The 19,797-nt window shown below is 41.5% G+C and overlaps 1 protein-coding gene across 4 annotated transcripts in view; it reads right to left on the reverse strand.

Annotated features, from left to right (window-relative positions):
* Nucleotides 1–19,797, reverse strand: part of ERICH6B (glutamate rich 6B) — a 412,645-nt gene that overhangs the window by 42,622 nt on the left and 350,226 nt on the right. For all 4 annotated transcript variants that reach the window (XM_077297367.1, XM_077297366.1, XM_077297365.1 and 1 more), the window contains one exon: nt 18,144–18,299. In XM_077297367.1, coding sequence (XP_077153482.1) covers nt 18,144–18,299 — 156 coding nt within the window. The remainder of the gene's footprint in view (nt 1–18,143; nt 18,300–19,797) is intronic.

Raw genomic sequence — 19,797 nt, forward strand, 5'->3', positions numbered from 1 at the left:
GTTCTGCAACAGGAGTTGGCTCAGCAGCAAGACACCCAGGCTCATATTCTTAGTTATATGGCTTCAGTGGACGACCGGTTGCTCTCCTTGCAGTCAGCCGACTCAAATTCCACCCTGACTTCAGCTCCCCACCCTCCTCCCCGTTTGGCTAAACCACCTCGGTATAATGGTGATCCGAAAGTGTCGGGGTTTCCTAAATCCATGTCGCCTCTATTTTGAACTCCTGCCTCTGCAATACCCTACTGATCGGGCCAAAGTGGCCTTCATAGTTTCCCACCTGGGGGGGATGCTTTGACTTGGGTTAACCCCCTCTGGGAGCATGACAACCCCGTGGTCTCTCAGTTGGCAACCTCTGGACAACTTCTGTCTAGTATTCGATGAGCCGGGTCATCTGGCCTCTACCACAGAGTCTCTGTTTAATCTTCACCAAGGGTCCCTAACTGTAGGCCAGTACGCTATCCAATTTCATACCTTGTCTTCCGACTTGGGCTGGAATAACGAGGACTTGGTGGGAGCCTTCTGGTGAGGTCTCTCTGAGCGGATAAAAGATGAACTTGCAGGTCGCAACACTCCAACTGCCTTAGAAGATTTGATTTCTCTGGCCACTTGTATTGACCTTCGTTTCCAGGAGCGTACCCGTGAGAGAAAGCTTATTCTCTAAAGCTTTCTCCTCTCCTGAAAGCAATTATTCCATTGGGGACAAAGAACTACTGGCCATTAAACTGGCCTAAGGGGAGTGGCGTTATCTTCTTAAAGGGGCCATTCACCCTTTCATCATATTTACAGACCACAAGAATTTGGCCTACGTTCAGTCCACCCAAAGGCTCAACCTTCGGCAAGCCAGGTGGTCCTTGTTCTTCTGACATTTTAACTTCGAGCTCTACTTTCGACCTGGTAATAAGAACATCAAAGATCATGCCCTATCAAGATCTTTTCGGCCATTGGATGTAGAGGAGAGTCCAGCACATATCATCGATCCAGCTAAGATCATCACCGTGGCTCCTCTACGCATGATCACTTCACGACCTGGCAAAACTTTTGTGTTGGATCGCGACAGGATGAGAGTCTTGCACTGGAGACATTCCTCCAAGATTGCTGGTCATGCCGGAGTCAAATAGACTCTTTCCCTTACCTCCCACTATTATTGGTGGCTGTCGCTTCACCAAGACGTCTTAGAATTTACTGCTTCCTGCTCATCCTGTGCCAGAAACAAAGTTCCCAGGCAGCTGCCTTCTGGACTCCTGCATCCGTTGCCTGTGCCTTCAGTTCCTTGGAGCCACATTGCTATGGACTTTGTCACTGATTTACCTCCTTCCTCGAATTGTATGGTTATCTTGGTAGTCGTGGATCGGTTTTTCAAGATGGCTCACTTAATTTCATTGCCAGGTCTGCCTTCTGCCCCTGAGTTGGCAAAGATTTTCTTGCACCATGTCTTCCGACTTCACGGCTTCCCACAGCATATTGTCTCTGACTGAGTGGTCCAATTCACCTCCAGTTTCTGGAGAGCCCTTTGTGGACTAATGAAGGTTACCCTGGATTTCTCTTCTGCCTATCATCCGCAGTCCATCGGTCAAGTGGAGCGAGTCAATCAAGCTCTAACATCCTACCTTCGGCATTTCTCCAATGCTCACCAGAATTACTGGGTCTCTCTTCTCCCATGGGCAGGGTTCGCCTACAACAATCACCCCAGTGAATCCTCTTCCAAGTCTCCCTTCTTTGTGGTCTTTGGGCAACATCCCAGCATCCCAATTCCCATTTTCCCCTCCTCGGGTGTGCCGGCAGCAGACTCCCTGCCCTTGGAATTCTCTAAGATCTGAGAGGAGACTAAAGAGTCTCTTGATAAAGCTAGTAGCAGGATGAAGAGGTATGCCGACATGAAACGCCTGGATGCTCCTCCATATCTTCCGGGAGATAAGGTCTGGCTTTCTTCACGCTATATCAGACTTATGATCCCCTCTCATAAATTAGGTCCATGCTACATTGGTCCCTTTGAAATCTTAAATCGCATCAATGACGTAGCCTACAAATTGAAATTGCCTGCCTCGCTGCGAATTCCCAATGCTTTCCATGTGTCACTCCTCAAACCCGCGGTCTTTAATCACTTTCACTTTTTTCCATTCACTCTCCTCAACCCACAACTTCTGATGGTATCTTTGATGTAAAAGATATTCTGGCTAGGAAGACAGTTATGGGGAAGACCTTTTTACTGATTGATTAGAAAGGATTCGGTCCTGAGAAGAGATCATGGGAGACCTGTGAGAACATTAATTCACCTCATATCTTGAGGAGGTTCCTCTCCAGCAAGAAAAAGGGGGGGGAGTAAGGGAAGGGGTACTGTCATGGCCTCAGATACTTACCCACCTGTCTCAATCCCTCGGCGCGTTCCCGACATGGTCCCTCGCAGCTCCTTGCCCGACTTCTCAGGATCGCGGCGCATCAGCGGTTCGCGCGCTTCCTCCACTGCCGGGTTTCCTGGGAAGTCTTGACATGGTGGCTCCGCCCCCTTATGGCGACGTCCACCGGGTATTTTTTATCAGCGTCTTCAGAGGTAAGACGCCTGTGTATCTATAGCGGTGGCGCTAGCATCTTTGCCGGCATCCTTCCTCGTTCTCAGGCCCCGTGTATCTTCTTCCCTAGCTCTTCCTTTGTCCCTGTCCTGTCCGTCCTCCCGTTCCTCTGCCTAGCAGGTCCTTCGGACTTTCCTGTTTACCGTGTCTGCTCAGTTCTTTGTCTCTGCCTCCCTTGCTAGTCCCGTGGCTTCTCCTTGTCTGCCTCCCTTCCTTCCCAGCTGCACCTCTCAGTTCTGTGTCTACCACAGCTCCCGTTCCTGCATTCCATGTGTTTCTGTGTTTTCCTAACCTTGTCTCCCTACAATTAGCTATCTACTTGTTCGCTCTCTTACAGCTTCGAGCCACTGCCAGTCTCAGGTCCTTCTGGTTCCTCTTACCTCCCATATTCCTCTGTTCCCGTTATTTCTCTGCCTCTTATTTTCTTCGTCCTCACCTCGGTCCCCTCTCTCCTGATTAACCATTAGTCGTCCTTTTGGCTCCAGACTGTGGTTTTCTTCCCCCCCGGTCTGCTCGCCCTCGGAGGCTCTGGAGCTGCGACCCAGAGGGTCCACTTTCGGGTTTTCTCCTTTGAATCCTAAAGGATTTGTGTATGAATACAGCACCAGAACCACCATCAGTACAGTGAGGCAGCACCAGAACCATCATCACTACATGAATACAGGACCAAGATTAGTACAGCAATAAATTTCAATGTCAAGTCAGCCCCCATGAACCTGCAACTCCCAGTATGACATTAACAATTGTAAGGAGATGATGGAAGTTGTTCTTTCTTGCCATCATTAGACTAGACTATATGGGAACAAGAAAATGTCCTAGTCTCAGGCATAAGCACTATTAAACACAACATTTGGAAGATATTTTATATAGTTTATGCCCTTCAATTCTGAGCAGATCAGTGGGTATGGGTCACACAACACCAACCAACCAATCACTCAAAAGACTGTTTAGAAGTGTGCTGCTTAGGAGGTCTTTTGAGCAATCAGTTGGAGGCTCTTGAATTCAAATTTAAAGGCCTAAAACATATGAAAAATCTCCCCAAACTTTTATTACTATTTAAGATGCATTTACTATTACTATGCATTTACACTGGCCAATAGCAAATTGGTCTATCAAAACAGGTTGCCAATTCTCACGGTGCTAGCGGTGATCTCATTGAGGTCATCAAAGTTCATTGTTCTGCCCCACAGTGAACTCCCTTGAGAACCTTGCTTCAGTGACCGGCGGTAACCTCTGTGACTTCGCCGCTTGTCACTGAAGTTGTGATCGCAGCAGCTCATTGTCTATTGGTATTCAGTTTGTAAATCAGATGTCACAAAGATGGATTACGGAGTGGCACAGTATGGATTATCTTCACCTTGGACCGGGGAGGGATATGGTTATTTATTATTTTTGTTTTTTTACAGGGGACATGGGCATCAGAGGATTATCTTCATGTCCGACAGGTGAGGGATATGGTTGTTTATTATTTTTGTTTTTTTACACGAGACATGGCCTTCAGAGGATTAGGTGTTAAGATGAGTATAACTTTGTTCTTTATTTTTTGATAAAATTTGATTTTATAGGGGGACCCTACAATTTTTTTTTTCTGGGGTCCCCTGTAAATTCACCAGTAAAGGCAAAGCAAACAGCTGTGAGCTGTTAATAACCTGGGAATCTTTTGGGAAATTGTCCCTTTACCCAGATTATTAACATCAGCCCCCAGCTGTGGGCTTTCCCTCTGCTGATTATAAAAATTACGCGGGAGTCCACCCCATTTTTTTATTTCTTTATTTTACGCAAGAGGGACACAGTAGGTGCTGAATACAACTCCTATCATTGTTGCCTGGTCGCACTGATCTCAGGGAGACCAAGCGACAATGATGAGAGCTGCGATCAGCAGCCGGTGCCTGGGAAGAAGTGGTACAGTTCATGCTTTACAGTTTATGCTGGTACGTGTCACGCTGATGATACACGGATGTTATCAGTGTGCACGTGTGTGGCACTCATTTTGTCCATACTGTTGATAAAAAACTGACGTATCTGCGGGTTTTTCACACGGACATATGGTCCCTGTGAAAAACCTGACATGTGTGCATCACCATTGAATACAATGGTTGTGGGTGTGTCCATATTTGCAACCCTTAAAATATGAACCACATACAGACCCAATTAAGGACATGTGGAGGGGGCCTAACAGAACATGCGTTACCAAGAACGATGCTATTCTATGTTAGCAATAATTTGGTGCACATAAAACTGCAGTCAGCCTATTTAAACAATCTGTTAAATGACTGCGCTGATCAGTGCAGTGCAGCAACGTCAGCAGCTTGATGAGGTGACCTCATCACACTGAAGTGATGTCAGAAGAATAATGACATTACCTCATTGCTCCAAAGTCATGTCAGCAGCATGCTAATGCCTCTGAACATTGGGCAGGAAGCTGTTTAGTGCTCTCTTGCCCCTGCCGTGTTGAAGAGCTGGAATCTTCGTTTGTTATTCAAACACCCTCCCTCTGCAGAGACACTTTTTTTGGACCTCAGTTGCCTAGTAGCAAATATGGCCCTGGAAGTAGTCCATCCTTCTTTAACATTGGAAAAACAGAATTTTTGAGGAAAAACACCACTGCAGTTTTCTGATCCAAAGTCAGAAGTGGATGGGAAATGAAAAGAAAGCAATTATACTTTCTGCTGAATCTACTTCACACTTTGGCTCAAATAGCTACCGTATATTGAAAACCATCCTCAAAGAGATGGTTCAGGAGTCTCAAAACAAGACTTCAAAAACCCGTGCCCCAACGGTCCACAGGTGGTGCGCTGTATTGGAGCTTAGCCCATTATCTGGAGAAAGGAATTCAGGTATATGTGCTTGCGGGGCCATTGACCGTAATAATGCCATCAGAATCACGGTGTTCTCTGTTAGATGTAATTTTCTTCTGTCTTAAAGCCCACTTCAAATTGGCATATACGACAAAGCGAACAGCGACTCCGTCTGTATCATTGCAGTCTATGGTCCTGTCAGTGCATACGACCAAATCCTGTTTTCCAGGACTTCAAATATAAGCCCAACAAAGCAACTGACATTAGGGTAAGATGCGATGTGAACATAGCTTTAGGCTCTGCATACTTCATGAAATCCCATTATTTAGTAACTCTCTGATCACATATCAGAATTTCACAGAATTTAATTGCATTCAATTCTTGATGCGACAAAATGAAGAATATGGTATGGAAAAGTGTTTACCTTACTTTTATATTTCATGGCTAGTATAGTAAATGGTGTCTATTTTCCTAAATGACCAGGTTCAAAGAGAAAAGCAGCTTAAAAAAACCTAATAATGGATTATGTCGGATTTGTGTCCTGTGTCTGAAATAGAATCTTTTTAATGATCAGAATTTACACGTAGAGAATAATCAATGTGTTAAAGGCATAGTCTGAAAAGAGCTGTCAGTCATCACCTTGTACTTTTTATCTTCAAGCAGATTATTACTTTTCCCTTGCTCTATAATGCAGCTCATTTTAGGTTACCTTTAATCTGTGCATCAAGTGTCAATCACATTTATTTTTAAAGGCATTGATGAACTGCACAATGCTCGGAGACCTGAGATATATTGGAACTTTTCTAATTGTATTCATTATTTAGAGTGTTCCTACACCGGCTCACCCAGGCAGAAATTGGCTCCAGATTCTAGCTAAGTCAAAACTAATTGAATTCTGGCTTATTTCATTAAAATGTAATTTGTAAGACACAGACGCACAGCACACAATTAGGTTATGCTGCATTGAAAATTGATGATATCTGTTTGTTTTCTCCATTTAAATATGGATATCGCTAGATTAACTTTTTTTGTTACAAATTAATGGTGTAATGTGCTCCTTGTTTTCTTTTTCAGGAACACAATTTCTCTAGAGATACTAAATGTTTGCCAGCAGGTTTCTGATAACAGAAATACATTTGACTTTTTTCCCTAAATCATTTGACTCAAGTTTGGATATAAAGAAGGAGATTTTCCAGGTATAACTTCAATACCTGAAATTGTCTAGAAAAAGCAAATACCGGTAGACATTTTTCTTTGCTGCATTTTTATTGCACACAATGGAAACTTTACTTATATATGGATTTAAAGGGAACATGCAAGAAAATTCATGCTGCCTGATAGCAAGGAAGCACAAATCAGGGGAGACTTCCTTATTGGAAGGATCTAAGTTTTTTTATGCAACTCTATGTTAAATAGGGGCTAAAACTCAGATGACTAGTCACAAAGACGGGTCCTCTCCATCACTGAGCTAGGTGGAGAGATCTCTCCACATATACACGTAGGGAGACCTGTCATTAAGAAAGAGCCAGATGAGGAGAAGGGAACTCTGCCCCCAGGACTAGTCATCTCCTTCATCCAGTCACCTCAATCTCGGAACATGGGTATAGTCTCTTTAAATAGATATAAGGGAGGTTGTCCCTGATTCATGCTGCCTGTGATTTGTGCAGCATGAATCCCTTGGTTCCCTTCCAGTATTAGTAAGTTGATGCACTGGTGCACAGGGTTACTGTTGCCCATGTAATCAAAATTATAACATGGTGCCTGCAGATTGAACTGCATTTTTATGGTGACAGGTTCCCCTTAAGAACCGTATTGTATGTCTTATAGTCAAATGTGAGATGCCTAGTTTTTTCCTAGAAATGAAGAAAACAAGTTTTAGGAGGAAAGTCAGGCCAAAAAATGGAATCGGTGTGATAATGGTGGATGTGGACCCACCACATAACTGGCCTGGCTTACCCTGGAGGGACGTAACTAAGCAACTGCTTGGTCTTCACTAGAGCCTCTGATGGTGAGGATAGGTTTGAGTCATTAGGGTAGTCACCAGGTGCCACACCAGGGCAGTCCCTGGACCTGCTACAACCGACAAGGGGGTCAAAGAGCAAATATGAGATGCAGAGCTCAAAGCTAAAGATGTGGTCAGACAGTCTGAGGACAAGCAAATAATCAAACTCATAACAAGAAAAAGCATAGCAAAGAATAATTCCTATAAATACAGTAATCTGAAAAAAACCTATGCCAGGGATACAATACAAGAAAAAGGACTAATAAATCAGGATAAGTCGCTATACCATATAGAACAAAAGAGCTGTGGGTCAAAAAGACCCAGAAAAACGACCCAAAAACATCCAAATATAATAAATATAAAAATAGACTTTATTATTACAATAATAATTAGGAAAACATCACAACTAGGACACAGGTAAAGCAAAGTGCCGCAGGGTGTGCAAAGACACCACTAAAGAAGCATGCATAGGGCGCACGGAGCCGGGATCAATCATATAACCATAAATATACATAGTGGGCTACAGAGCCCATACTAGTGTGCAAAAAGAGTACTACCAAAATATTTACATGACCAGACCAAGGCCCGAGTACCTGTGGTATAGTGAATGAATGCACATTACCTTGGGTGGAACAGCCTGGTGGAATGGATCCAGGGTCCGTGCGCCCTCCCCGACGCACGTTTCGTGCGCCCTCCCCCTGAGGAAGGTGTAATCACCGAAACGTGCGTCGGGGAGGGCGCACGGACCCTGGATCCATTCCACCAGGCTGTTCCACCCAAGGTAATGTGCATTCATTCACTATACCACAGGTACTCGGGCCTTGGTCTGGTCATGTAAATGTTTTGGTAGTACTCTTTTTGCACACTAGTATGGGCTCTGTAGCCCACTATGTATATTTATGGTTATATGATTGATCCCGGCTCCGTGCGCCCTATGCATGCTTCTTTAGTGGTGTCTTTGCACACCCTGCGGCACTTTGCTTTACCTGTGTCCTAGTTGTGATGTTTTCCTAATTATTATTGTAATAATAAAGTCTATTTTTATATTTATTATATTTGGATGTTTTTGGGTCGTTTTTCTGGGTCTTTTTGACCCACAGCTCTTTTAGTCTGAGGACAAGGCAGGCACCTTAGGTTTAAAATACAAAGTCGTGGTCAGAAGCGGAGAGACCAGACTAAATGAGTAAACAAAAACACAAAAAAGGCACAGTGAAACAAAAAAATACTCTGTTGCAGAAAATATCAGTAAACGACAAGTGCTAGTAAAAAGATGGAAAAACACAGGGTATTTGGTTAATACGCTTTTTTGCAAAAAATGTATATTAAGCCGCTCTACCAAACGTCAAGGTATACCCATATTAGAGCAGTCCTAACTAATGTAGGGAATCCCTATCTGATGTATTTGCACATAAAAGCCGTTCTATGCTGTGTCCACATTGGACATTTCCTTTCTGAATCCTGCTCATACAGGTACTATACATATGACCAGGTTTTTAAACACATCAGATAGGGATTACACCGGAACCTCCATCAGTGCAGTGCATTATACTATATTAAGACCTATGAGGAGTGCATTATACTATATGGAGAACTATAGGGAGTGCATTATACTATATGGAGCCCTATGGGGAGTGCATTTTACTATATAGGGGCCTATGGGAGGTGCATTATACTATATGGAGGTCTATGAGGAGTGAATTATACTATATGGGGGCTTATGGGGAGTGCATTATGCTATATAGAGGCCTATGGGGAGTGCATTATACTATATGGAGGTGGCAGCCTATGGGGAGTGCATAATACTATGTGAAAGCATATGGGGAATGCGTTATACTATATGGAGGCATATGGGGAGTGCATTTTACTATATGGAGGCCTATGCGAAGTGCATTTTACTATATGGAGGCCTATGGGAAGTGCATTATACTATATAGAGGTGGCGGAGGCCTATGGGGAGTACATTAAACTATGGAGGACTATGAGGAGTGCATTAAACTGGATAGGGGACTATGGGGTGCATTATACTATGTTGAAAACTATGAGGAGTGCATTATACTATATGGAGTCTGTTTTGGGGGCCATCATACAGTGTGGAGATTACAGTGAGGGAGACCATCATACAGCGAAGGGGCCATCATACAGTGTGGGAGCTTATGTGATGTTGGGGTCATTATACTGTGTTGGGTCTATCAAACAGTTTGTGGTCAGTATACTGTGTGTGGGTTATTATACAGTGTAGGAGTTATACTGTGTATAGAAGAGCATCATACTGTGTATAGGGGAGCTGTGCAGGGGGGAGACTCAGGACATTATTAAATGTTAAGTGGCCACTTATTTTTATACGGGAACTCAGGTTTTTGTGCCAAAGGGACACAGAGGGCATTATTAATTTCTATGGGGCAAAATGTGGGCATGGTTTTCTAGGGCACTTGCACAGGGCAGTAATACATGCTAGAGGGTTGTTTTACTATTTAGAGGGTACATAGTACCACACAGTAGGTGCAGTAATACTCATATGGCAGCAGTGGCACAGCATTGGAGTAACAGCAGGATAAGAAGTTTGTGCAAGTTGGGAACAGATGGGGATGGTGCTGGAAATGTGAGAAATCAGATGTGTCTTTGTTGTAATCTCTGAAGCCAAGTCCTGGCTGGAAGAAGTTGTCATGTCGGTCTGAGACAGATGGAAAGGACTGGAAAAGTGAACAAGTCCACCAGAAAGTACATCAGCTGTAACTTACTATCTGTATTTGTAATCTATTACATGTTCTGCAGGACTGATATCTACCACTATATGATCACCATATATTGGTAATATCAGTATTGACCTTTGTATAGAGATCTTTTTTTAGTAACAGCACGGTCATCTGTTGAGGTTCTTTTACATACACTATTAGGTTGCGTCACCATAGCTGTAATCAAGGTTACCTAGTTAGGAGCCCACTCAGAAGTTTTGCCCATCCTGAAACAAAACCCTAGCTACACCTCTGGTGCCTCCATACATTTATGCAAATTTAATTAACAACATGTTGCCAAAACACTCAACAGACTGCAAACCATATCACAACCAGTGAGTGGCCCCATATAGACACATATAGCATTTTTTATGTGAAATTTAAAGAAGCAGTGCAATAGACTTTTTCTTTCACTAAATCTGTGTACATGTGTATGTATTGTAGTGTAATGTGTGTTAATATACTCATCTACTGTCGTATTCGCCAGTATCCAGCGCCATTCCTGTCCTCTTATCAGTGACGTCCCCGCTTTCCAGATTATCCGGGTCATAATTCTCTCTGTATCTTTTACAATGTAAGTCTAAGGTGAGAACAAGCCTCATAGGCTTACGTTGTAAAAGAGATCTCCGACTCACGGACAGAACATAGAATGAGCCGGATAGCCTGAGGAATGGTAAAGTCACTGAGAAGAGGACCGGAACGGCACTGGATACTGGAGGGGGTGGTGATAGATGAATATATTAACATATTTACATTACAGTACATGCACATATACACAGGTTTAGTGAAAAAAAGTTCATGAGAGTGCTTTTTTAAGTGGACACACATTTTCACATATAGTAGGTGAATATTTAGATGGCTAGTTGAAATATGACGTAAAATTGTGCTACACAATACATGACTGCCCGGAGTGTAACCCCCCAACACATAGACTATATGCGCTATATTCTGTATAACCTGAGATCTCTAAACACCATTTCTCTTTGACAATTCGTGCTTAAAAGAATGAAGCACCTCTTTACGTGTTGTAATAAATCTCTGGTCAACAGTACATCAAAAATACTTTTGTTGGTTTTCTAACAAGGTCTATTTTGTTCTTTACCAACAAAGTACTTATAGAGTTTTAAATATCTAATTTGTATTCTCTTTCCATTGTGAATGAACACACAGGAATAGTATATGTCAGGTTAAATTTATTCTGCTAGTGCCATGTGGAATTCGATTAAGTGCAATTGGCACTTTGTGCCTCTGGGACAATCTCAAGACATTGAGAAGCACTGCAGTTTTAGCTCCGAAACGGCTTTCTATTCCAAGTTACTGAATCATATTTTCTTTATCTTATTTCACGTACTTGTTGTTATTCAGAAAACAATTCATATGCATTTGAAAGTCACAGATCATAAGAAGAAAAAAGGTTATGTTTATGACAATGCCTGCCTTGGTAGTACACCCTGGAGAGAATTAACCAGGCTTTGCAAAAATCCAATTTTCACATTGAAAATAAGTAGCACACAAGTATCCTATCAATTCACATTGGAGCATCTTTTAATCTCTTAGGGCCCCTTCACACTGTGCAATCAAAGTCTGAACGAGCGTTCGATTTGTGACGTTTATCCGTCCTCGTTCCGAGGTTGCAAAGTGTGACATGGCGTTACGATTTGCGACGCAGCCCAGCATCGTACGATGTGAAAGAAAGAGCAGAACTTTCTTTCGTCGTAAATGTCTCGCTGTGGCGGTCGAAATCGTAGTATGTGACGGCGGTCATACGAGCTCGTAATGCGACTACGTGGGTTGGGCTTCCGCATACCTGTCTCCTGATTGGGCGTGACGTTTTAGCACGCCCATGCTGGTAATACGTCACGCTCGGAGTCGTAGGACTATGGCGGTGTGAAGGGTAGCGTACGATTGCGACGCGTGACGTTCACATCGCAACTACGTCAGAAAAAGCGTTAACATCGTAGAGTGTGACCGCTGGCTACGAGCTCGTACTGCGATGTCGAATATGACGCAAATGCGTCGTAATCGTAGCAGAATCGACCAGTGTGAAGGGGCCCTTAGAATAATGTGAATCATTGAGATCATTTATATGCTTCATCAGGTCGCTGGGATTAGGATCTAAGAATATTTAGTTACATTGCCTTTTGCAGTATTAATGTGCAGCATTTTACACATGGAGGTCTACAATGGGGCAACTATATTTCCTTGAGTAAAGAGTTTTTTCCTATTTAAAGAATCACGCCCATCAAACTTTTTTTTATCCTTTTAATATATTGCAGTCATCATACTATATTACACTATGTACTTACAATCGCTAATTCTGCCTTTCTACCCAGCTAATTTTTCTCTTTTCTCAGCTCTATGTACAAACAGGAATATGTCTTCGCTTTAAGATCTCTGGGGATCAGACATCTAGGAAGTGGAAATGATCCTGAGACTACAAGGCTGTAGTTCTTGATTATGTGCTGCGTCCCCATCTAAACATTCCCTTCTCAGTTTTTCCTTTGGCCCCTTCATTCTCCTAAAAGGTGTCATACTGAAGTTTCTACAAAGCGAGTAATAGGCGCACGTCTGTGTAGGAGAAATACAGTGTTGTGCTTCCTCCTCCTTATTCTTAAGATCAGTGATGGTCACAAAGGTCAAGATTCCACTGATTGTAAAATGATGAAAAATCCCTGAATATGCCATTACTTAGGAAGATGGAAAAAGGTATTTGTATAAACCACTCAATTTCAGATAAGCAGCAGAAAATAGATCAATTGATTAGTATTATACATTCAGCCCTTTGGTTTTATTGTGTTATTTTTTTAAGCTATCAGTTCTGTAAAGTGGTATATATATGATCCTTATATATATGTATATACAGTCATGGACAAAAATTTTGAAAATGAGACAAATATTAATTTTTCCAAAGTCTACTGCTTCATTTTTTCTAATGGCAATTTGCATATACTCCTGAATGTCAGAGTGATCAGCTTAAGGGTACGTTCACACAGGACTTTTTTGCTGCAGATTTTTGCTGCAGATTTTTGCTGCTTTTTTTATGCCAATTTTCAGCTGCTAGGACACCTCACAATGGCTCTTCACACCTTACTACCAGGAACTCCCTCACAATAGATCACAATCAGGACACCTCACAATGGCTCTTCACACCTCACAATGGCTCACAATGGCTCTTCACACCTTACTACCAGGAACTCCCTCACAATAGATCACAATCAGGACACCTCACAATGGCTCTTCACACCTCACAATGGCTCACAATGGCTCTTCACACCTCACTAACCACACCCCTAAGCTCTTGGCTGTGAGATCCCTTTCTGCTGGCCATGATTTTCTGCACAAAAAATGCAGCAAATAATGCTACATGCGTTTTTTCAGCGTTTTTGCAGCGTTTTTTTCATCACCCATTCAAGTCAATGGGTGAAAAAACGCTGCAAAAACGCAGCAAAAACGCTGAAAGAAGTGACATGCCCTATGTCCAAAAAAAGCAGCAAAGCAGAAAAAACTGATCAAACAAAAAACCAACGTGTGTGCATGAGATTTCTGAAATCTCATAGGCTTTACTGGTACTGTAAAAAGCAGCTGAAAATTAGCATAAAAAAAAGCAGCAAAAAAAAGCAGCAAAAAAGTCCTGTGTGAACGTACCCTAACAGCAATTACTGTACTTGCAAAGTCAATATTTGCCCAGAAAATGAACTTTAACCCCAAAACACATTTCAACATCATTACAGTCCTGCCTTAAAAGGAGCAGCTAACATCGTTTTAGTGATTGATCCATTAACACAGGTGTGGGTGTTGATGAGGACAGGGCTGGCGATCAATCAGTCATGATTAAGTAAGAATGACATCACTGGACACTTTAAAAGGAGGCTGGTGCTTGGTATCATTGTTTCTCTTCAGTTAACCATGGTTATCTCTAAAGAAACACGTGCAGCCATCATTGCACTGCACAAAAATGGCCTAACAGGGAAGAGTATCGCAGCTACAAAGATTGCACCTCAGTCAACAATCTATCGCATCATCAAGAACTTCAAGGAGAGAGCTTCCATTGGGTCAAAAAGGCTCCAGGGCGCCCAAGAAAGACCAGCAAGCGCCAGGACCGTATCTTAAAACTGTTTCAGCTGCGGGATCAGACTACCAGCAGTGCCGAGCTTGCTCAGGAATGGCAGCAGGCTGGTGAGTGCTTCTGCACGCACTGTGAGGCGGAGACTCTTTGAGCAAGGCCTGGTTTCAAGGAGGGCAGCAAAGAAGCCACTTCTCTCCAGAAAAAACATCAGGGACCGACTGATATTCTGCAAAAGGTACAGGGATGGACTGCTGAGGACTGGGGCAAAGTCATTTTCTCTGATGAATCCCCTTTTCGATTGTTTGGGACATCTGGAAAACAGCTTATTCGGAGAAGATGAGGTGAGCGCTACCACCAGTCTTGTATCATGCCAACTGTAAAGCATCCTGAAACCATTCATGTGTGGGGTTGCTTCTCAGCCAAGGGAATCGGCTCACTCACAGTCTTGCCTAAAAACACAGCCATGAATAAAGAATGGTACCAGAATGTCCTCCAAGAGCAATTTCTCCCAACCGTCCAAGAGCAGTTTGGCGCCCAACAATGCCTTTTCCAGCATGATGGAGCACCTTGCCATAAAGCAAAGGTGATAACTAAATGGCTCATGGAACAAAACATAGAGATTTTGGGTCCATGGCCTGGAAACTCCCCAGATCTTAATCCCATTGAGAACTTGTGGTCAATCATCAAGAGACGGGTGGACAAACAAAAACCAACAAATTCTGGCAAAATGCAGGCATTGATTATGCAAGAATGGACTGCTATCAGTCAGGATTTGGTCCAGAAGTTGATTGAGAGCATGCCAGGGAGAATTGCAGAGGTCTTGAAGAAGAAGGGTCAACACTGCAAATATTGACTTGCTGCATTAACTCATTCTAACTGTCAATATAACCTATTGGTACTCATAATATGATTGCAATTATATTTCTGTATGTGATATAAACATCAGACAAACACTAATAAAAACCAGAGGGCAGCAGATCATGTGAAAATATAATTTTGGTGTCATTCTCAAAACTTTTGGCCATGACTGTGTATATATATATATATATATATATATATATATATATATATATATATATATATATATATATATGTATATACACACACATACATTATATATGTGTATTGTGTGTATATACTGTATACATATATAGTCCACATATATGGTTCATTTTGTTATATGCAGGAGCTATATGTTTGTGTGCTGTTTACACATAGCAGAGAGGGACCAGATTTTCTCTCTAGGTTCTCTATTAGAAAATTCACATCTACACTCTGGGAGAAATTCCTGCACATAAATTGATCTGTAGTCGGGATTTTTGAATCATGTTTGCAATGTCAGTACCTGTCATGCATTTATTTTTAAATTTCTCTAAAAACGCAAAAAAAGAAGAAAAAAAAGACTTGGCACTACATTGGATCCTGCTTATTTCTATTATCCAATGAAGATTTTGTTCTCTGTCATCAGGTTGTGCTACCTTATTTATGAGGAGGTACTCAGCCTTTGAGAAAGTATTTCAAACATTCATACCAAGGGTGAAGAATTCCCCTTGCCTGTAACATCGTTTTTAACATGACATAATAAAGAAGAGTTTTTAGTATATTTGGAGATTGCCGCTGGAATGGAAATTCTTCATCCTCGATATCAATTTCCATAAAGTGTTTACTGTAAAAGTCAAAATCCACAACAAATCCCAACTGTAAATTTTGCTGAGGAATACCAATAGAACCGCAAGATCTGAATAAAAAAATCATATTCTGCCCACTTACCTGGTCTTTGTGTACCCAGCTTCTTCCAATGACATCTTGTATCTTGTGAACACTGCAACCATTCACAGGAGGCAGTGGTCACATCATACAAAATATTACCACAAGAGGCCCCATGTACAGACGGAGGTTCAGAGATGTGTTCATCGCCATATGAGTGGCAGGGGAGGTGAGATTACTTTTTTCCTTTTGGCAACTTGTTGTTTTTCATGTGAAATTAGTCAGCAATTTTACACCATAATCTAGAAGAATTGTTGCAATTTGCTGCTGCAGATTTCCCTGAAGATCCTTGTGGAATTGTTACAGAAATATTTCTGAAGAATCTTCACTACATGCGGATGTGCAGTCGGGGTAATGTGACAGTTCTGAATGTTCTTGTATTATTTGCTATACTATATATATAGTGCAGTATATATACTTAATGGTCGTATGTAATGGCTATCATTTATGCATTGCATAGCTTACATCTCTGTAGTTAATTTTCAGTTACTTGTGTACACTTTGTCAGTGCACTCCACTTCTGCCATTACAATGTTTAACTTGTATTATATCCCCACTGATCTTTTTGACCTCATGTAATATTTGATCATTCATTTATACCTGTTTTAATGTGTTGCATCTTATTACCATGGCTCTAGTCCTGTACATTCGATTTTGGATTTCATGTGGAATTTATCCCTCTGTATAAATGACCCTATACATTCTGGCTGGGGTGACATATTAGACTTTTCATGTAAATATATATTCAAAATCAACCATGGTTAAGATTTTTTTTGTAGATAGCGTTCCTTCTTTAACTTGTAGGCGGTTAATATTTTTATGGAAGGATAGCTAGGGATGAGTAAATAAATTTGAGTGGAATTGAATTCTACTTGCATTTAAAAAAATACGTATTCGCCAAAATGGGGATTTTTTTTTTATTTGCTTCTGCACAGATTGCACAAAATAACATCCACTGGCCGACATTTTTTTTTTAAACTGTAAAGGGCGATCAAAAAGTTAAAAAAGTTTTAAAAAATCCTTATAATCACTTCACTGTTCACCTTTGTGGCCCCTCCACTCCTCAGCTTCACACATCTGTCCCTCATCACATCTTCTGTTCCTCCATGCTTCCTCACGCTGATATTCCTTGGCCCTTCACACTGAACTTGGACTTCTGACTCTGATGAAGTCTTGGATGCTTCTGTGCATGCACACCAGGTATGGACAGGGGCTGATATTCAGCCCTGGCATTTGAAATCACACAGGTTCGTGTTGTTCCCGTCCCAAAGCACCGGATGGCACATATTACTAATATTACCCTGGATGGAGGAAAGGGAGATTTACTACAAGACCAATATTTCTAATGATTCCTGTGGCCTGCTGGGATAAATGATGGAGTCAGTGATTTTGTGCTCCGTCTCAACTTTTAACAGTATGGGTATCTTGAGAACACTGATTCTATTAACAATGTATCAGACAAGGTGGCCCACAACCAGGCAGGCCCTTCTGGCATTTGCCAGAATTGCCAGATGGCCAGTCCGGCCCAGATGCACACGCAAGGTCACAATGCAATTTGTGGCAATGATATTGTGTGACCTTTTGCGCACTTGTACAGAATCCTTCTCGGCCTCATAAGAATAATCAGTTCCTGACTCAGTGTGAAGGCCCAGAGATTTCAGTAGAGCAGTGGGGATTAGCAGATGTAATGGGTGCTGGATAAGTGACATTGAGGAGCGAAGGGGCTGGAGAGGTGAATGATGGGTATAAAGATTTTTTCTATTAGTTAAATATCAAATGTATTATGCGCTGGAGTCCATAAAGACCCCAGAGCATAATAAGAAACAATAAATTTCCCAGGAAAACGTGCATGAACAGGTGCATTAGAATTGTGCCTTATCCACTTATCTCTACTAGTGCATTTTTTGCTTAGTTTTTTTATTTTGTGTGTGCCATATACAACGTGTAATTATTACTCTTATAATTTTCTTTAGGGTATGTTATTCATTTTCAATATTCCTTATCTTCTTCCCGCTCAAAAAATGTGATCAGTATGTAGCATTTCAGTACCGCTACCACACTATCTATTGATTGTTGATAAATGACAGTCTTTTGCAAAGTAACATAAAGAATGATAACTCAGAGATTCACCAGTCAGTGTTGTTTGATGTAAGTCTCTATTTTCTCTAGTGCCTTGCTGTAAAATGTCTTTAAGTATACCATTCAACTTACCAAACCATCCCGTTATGATGGTAGCAGGTTGCATGACCATTACTCATAAAAATGGCTTGAATCTGTGGTTTCTTCTCAGCATCTTCCAAGATGATAAAGATAAACTGTGTGGGTTTCGAGCAGGCTATCAAGATAGCAATATTTCCTGAAGGATATCTGATTTGCAGTCAAGGAAGATAATGATAAACATAGTACATTGCGAAGAGTAGTTATCAATACGGCATATAACTATTAAAGTGTTTGTACTTCCCATTTAGAAAAAAAACACACAAAAAACAAAAACAAATCCTAATGTAAGGAATCGGGATAAAGGTTATAAAAGTATAAAATCTTACAATGACTGAGACGGTCTTTGTTATATGTCTTCTTCATATTTAAATTACCTGAATTTACACCAGAATAAATACATTTTTATGTCCGGATGACTGCATTTGTCTAAGTAAAGTCAAATAGAGGAATTACATAGATTGGAGACATTCCTGGCCAAGTGGACTTGCTTTAAGCTTTAATTTTAAAGCTGTTATGGGGTCCTGTCAGTGGTCACCTGGCAGGTCTAAAAAGGCTAACATGGACAAGCTTAGCTCAAGCTAATTTGCCTACCAGATCCTAGGGTTTGTCCGTGACCCTCTAATCCTGGACCTAAACATGGGCCTCTGGACTGGGGCCACAGAATAAGCTGTTGTTCAGTGGTGCAGGCTGTCATGAGTGGTCATGTAGCAGGAATAGAACAAAGAGGGTAGAAAAAGGCCAAAATCAGAATACACAAGAATAGTCAGTAAAACAAGCCAAGGTCAAAGTAGGAAACTATAATACTACACAGGAGCTGAATAGGCAAAACTTAACTAGAGGAACAGAAGGTTATGTGGAAGCTTCCAGCAATAGGTTTAAGTAGTGTGGTGTAGATTTTTTTTTTTTTCTTGACTCAGTTATAATTTTTTGTGAAGCACCTGGGGGTTTAAAGTTCTCACCACATATCTAGATAAATTCCTTTGGGGGTCTAGTTTCCAAAATTGGGTAACTTGTGGGGGGCTTCCACTGTTTAGGTACATCACAAGGGCTCTCAAAACGCGACATGGTGTCTGCTCTTGATTACAGCTAGTTTTCGGTTTGAAAAGTCAAACGGTGCTCCTTCTCTTCCGAGTCCTGTCGTCCCCCACACACAAGGTATCGGCGTTCTCAGGAGAAATTTCACAACAATTTTTAGGGTCGATTTTCCACCTGTTACCCTTGTGAAAATAAAAAACTTGGGGCTAAAAGATCATTTTTGTGGAAAATTTTTTATTTCTTTTTATTTTCACATCTCTACATTATAAACGTCTGAGCTCACCACACATTTAGATAAGTTTCCAAAATGAGGTCATTTGAGGGGAGTTTCCACTGCTCTCCAAACACGACATGCTCAGGAGAAATTGCAACAAATTTTGAGGTCTATTTTCTCCTGTTACCCTTGTGAAAATAAAAAAAGTGGGTCTAAATTAAAGATTTTTGTGAAAAAGTTACCGTAAATGTTTATTTTTTTCCTTCCACATTGCTTCAGTTCCCATGAAGTACCTGAAGGGTTAATAAACTACTTGAATCTTGAGGGATGCAGTTTTTAGAATGGTGTCACTTTGAGCATTTTCTGTCATATAGGTCCCACAAAGTCACTCCAAAT

The sequence above is a fragment of the Ranitomeya variabilis genome, chromosome 3, assembly GCF_051348905.1.
Source record: "Ranitomeya variabilis isolate aRanVar5 chromosome 3, aRanVar5.hap1, whole genome shotgun sequence".
NCBI lineage: Eukaryota > Metazoa > Chordata > Amphibia > Anura > Dendrobatidae > Ranitomeya > Ranitomeya variabilis.